Genomic DNA, 2,987 nt, shown 5'->3' on the forward strand with positions numbered 1-2,987 from the left:
CCAAGGGTTCGGATCCCACATACAGACCAGCCGCTCACTGGCTGAGCGAGGTGCGGGTGCAACACCGAGGGTTGCGATCCTGTTGCCGGTCCCGGTCCGGTACGGGCGCGACACTGAGGGTTGCGATCCGTTGCCGGTCATGAAAAAAGACAAAAAGGAAAAAAAAAATATCTCTACTTAAAACTTACGAGCTATAAACCAAAAAGTTTTAAGTTACTAGCTCTATAAACTAAATAAAAATGTGGTTTTAGAAAATAAGTTCAAAATAAATTTGCAAAATTTTGAGTGGTGGCTTATGATTAGAGTTTTCCATCTGCAGTCATCCCCAGAGGTTATAAGGGGGCCTGTAATTTCTGCCAAAGCATACTACCTTACTCATTTTAAAACACAAATGTGAAAACTTATCTGTAAAACTGGCCAGCTGATATTTTATTAAAACTCCATCCAAAACTAACATTCTACAGTGTCATTTGTTAGAAATGCCACTCAGTCAACAGCATGATCTAGAAAGATACCCAATTGCAAAAACAATTCTCAAAATGCTGCTGCTCTAGGAACACAAACTACTGTTCTCTTCTGTGCTATCAAGAATACCACCATATTTTTTCAGCTTCATAAGTCTGTTTCCCTCCTTTTTTCCCAACCTTCTCAATAAGCAATCTTCTATAAAGATTAGGGAAACTAAAAAAACACATAATTAAAATTATCCTGAATACCTAGTTTAGAGCTTTTTCTTTATGATTACGTTATAGATACACTTATTACTCAACTTTACTTCTGTTTGTTTGGGCCAATAGGGTTTTCTAAATATCACTGTAAAATTGAAATACCACGTGTTGGGCCTCCTCAACTGGGGCCAGCCTTGTAAGAATTCTTCATCTATGCCCTTGTGGTGAACATCTTTAAATGAATAGAGAAAATAAACTACACAAGCAGAATTATAGGACTGTTTGAAACAAACCATCAAGTAGAGCAACAAAACTATGACAATTGTGACAGGCAGACTGAGCAAAAGCATTCCACAGTCTCTAAAACTGAAAAACCTCAGTCGTACTATCAAATTCTGTCAAAACAAATGCAATGAAAAGCTAAAACAGGATGATACAAATAGTTAAGAAATTCCAAAGTAAGCATTAAAAATCCATGCCAACTTTTCATATATTCTTTTTAGTCAATTATTTTATTTCATCAAGTTCAAAATCTGTGAAATGAAAGAAGCAACTTGAGTTCAGAGATGTTAAAAGGTGAAAAAATATGTATTTTTAAATCAGTGCAGTATGGTAATTGTTTAGGGAAAGGGGCTGGGAACTAAAGAGAATATTTGAGAAAAGTTAATTTGGCATATTAGTGAAATCATCCTTAGTGAAGGTGTTTAAAAAATAATATACTAATGTGAAGGTAAATATTTTAAATATTTTTGTTACAGAATTTAGATTTCCTTGCAACACAGCAGAGGAAAATTCAAATGATCTGGAACACCCTCAAAGTTTTACTTTCTAAAACTTAATTAAGAGGGAGGAAAGTACAAGGGGGAAAATATATATATTATAGGAACAATCCACTCTAAAAATGTATGGCTTACTAATCTTTTCAAAATGTTGGTTAGTTTCTTTTACGTCAAATAAGCAATCTTTCATGGTAGCTATAGCGTTATGATTAAGGCATGCATTGCATGTCCAATGAAGTTCAACACAGTTTAACTTCTACTGAAGTGTCTAAACCTAAAGATAGACCTATACAGGAAAAAAAAGTCCATGCCAACAATATTTGTTCATAAGTCTCCTCAATTATGTGCACTTAAAATATAAAGCCTAGTTTTAGGTATACTTGACTAAACAGGAACATAGGAACTTATGTTTTTACACCAGAGTGGTTGCATTTCCTGGTTTGCCTGAGATGGTCCCATTTTATGCTTGTTGCCCTGGCCTAATTATTAATTGTACCCCCCTGTTATTCTTATAAGTGTCCCATCTTGGACAATAACTATTAAGATGCTCTATTTAATCCTGATATCTGAACAAATCAAACTGGAATGATAAGCTTAATGATCAGCTAGAATAGGAGCAAAGTCCGTTAACTTTCTCAGACAGGTTACTTCTGATTTTAAGTACTGAATGACAGACCTGTGAAAGCAAAGTGTCTGTGGAAATATATACAGTGACAGCTGGACTACATTTTTTTATTATGACGTACATATAGTAATACAAGGATATTCCAGCAAACCTTAGTACTTTATTCATGCTTTAAGAATAACTTCATACATCAATGAGTCCAAGGTAGGACAGTACCTTCTTAATGGGTGTCCTGACCGACAGCATGACATGAAACATTTTTCGTGAATAAAGACTGTAATATATAGACCTTACCTCTTCCCAATTCCAGCTGCCTGTTCTTCAATGAACACAATTTGGGAAAGAAGAATGGCCATGCAGCACTCCTAGTAGGAAATCAATAGAAAACAAAATCCATAACACTTACAGAAATCCTCATTTATAAAATACATTAAATATAAATATATATATAAATACATAAATGCATTAAATAGATTGCCATATAGCTTAATGATGAAAATTTTAAAAATAATAATTTTATTTTATTCCTTAAATAAACTTAAGGAAAAATAAAATAAAAGTAATACTGTGGTGGCATTTTGCTTCATGGAAGAATCTAAGAGGTTTAAAAGCAGCTATAAGTACCTTTGCTTTGTTTTTTGGTTTTTGGGAGGTTTTCCTGGCAGCTGGCCGGTTTGGGGATCCAGACCCTTGACCTTGGTGTTATAACACCACACTCTAACCAACTGAGCTAACTGGCCAGCCAACCTTTGTTTTTATAATGGATATATTTTTTAAAAGTAATACTTATATGAAAACTTTTAAAATGTACTTTCTTATATGGAAAGCAAAAAACAAAATGGATAAATCAAAACAATTTTTTTTTTTTTTTGTCTTTTTCCGTGTCCGGCAATGGATCGCAACCCTCAGTGTCGC

General features: G+C 34.2%; 1 protein-coding gene across 1 annotated transcript in view; it reads right to left on the reverse strand.

Annotated features, from left to right (window-relative positions):
• VPS36 (vacuolar protein sorting 36 homolog (S. cerevisiae)) overlaps positions 1-2,987 on the reverse strand; it is a 24,107-nt gene that overhangs the window by 19,419 nt on the left and 1,701 nt on the right. The window contains 1 exon segment of the mRNA XM_008570022.1: positions 2,367-2,437. Within this exon segment, the coding sequence (XP_008568244.1) occupies positions 2,367-2,428 (62 nt within the window). The 5' untranslated portion in view covers positions 2,429-2,437.

This window comes from Galeopterus variegatus, unplaced genomic scaffold (assembly GCF_000696425.1).
Source record: "Galeopterus variegatus unplaced genomic scaffold, G_variegatus-3.0.2 Scaffold558, whole genome shotgun sequence".
In the NCBI taxonomy this organism is placed as follows: domain Eukaryota; kingdom Metazoa; phylum Chordata; class Mammalia; order Dermoptera; family Cynocephalidae; genus Galeopterus; species Galeopterus variegatus.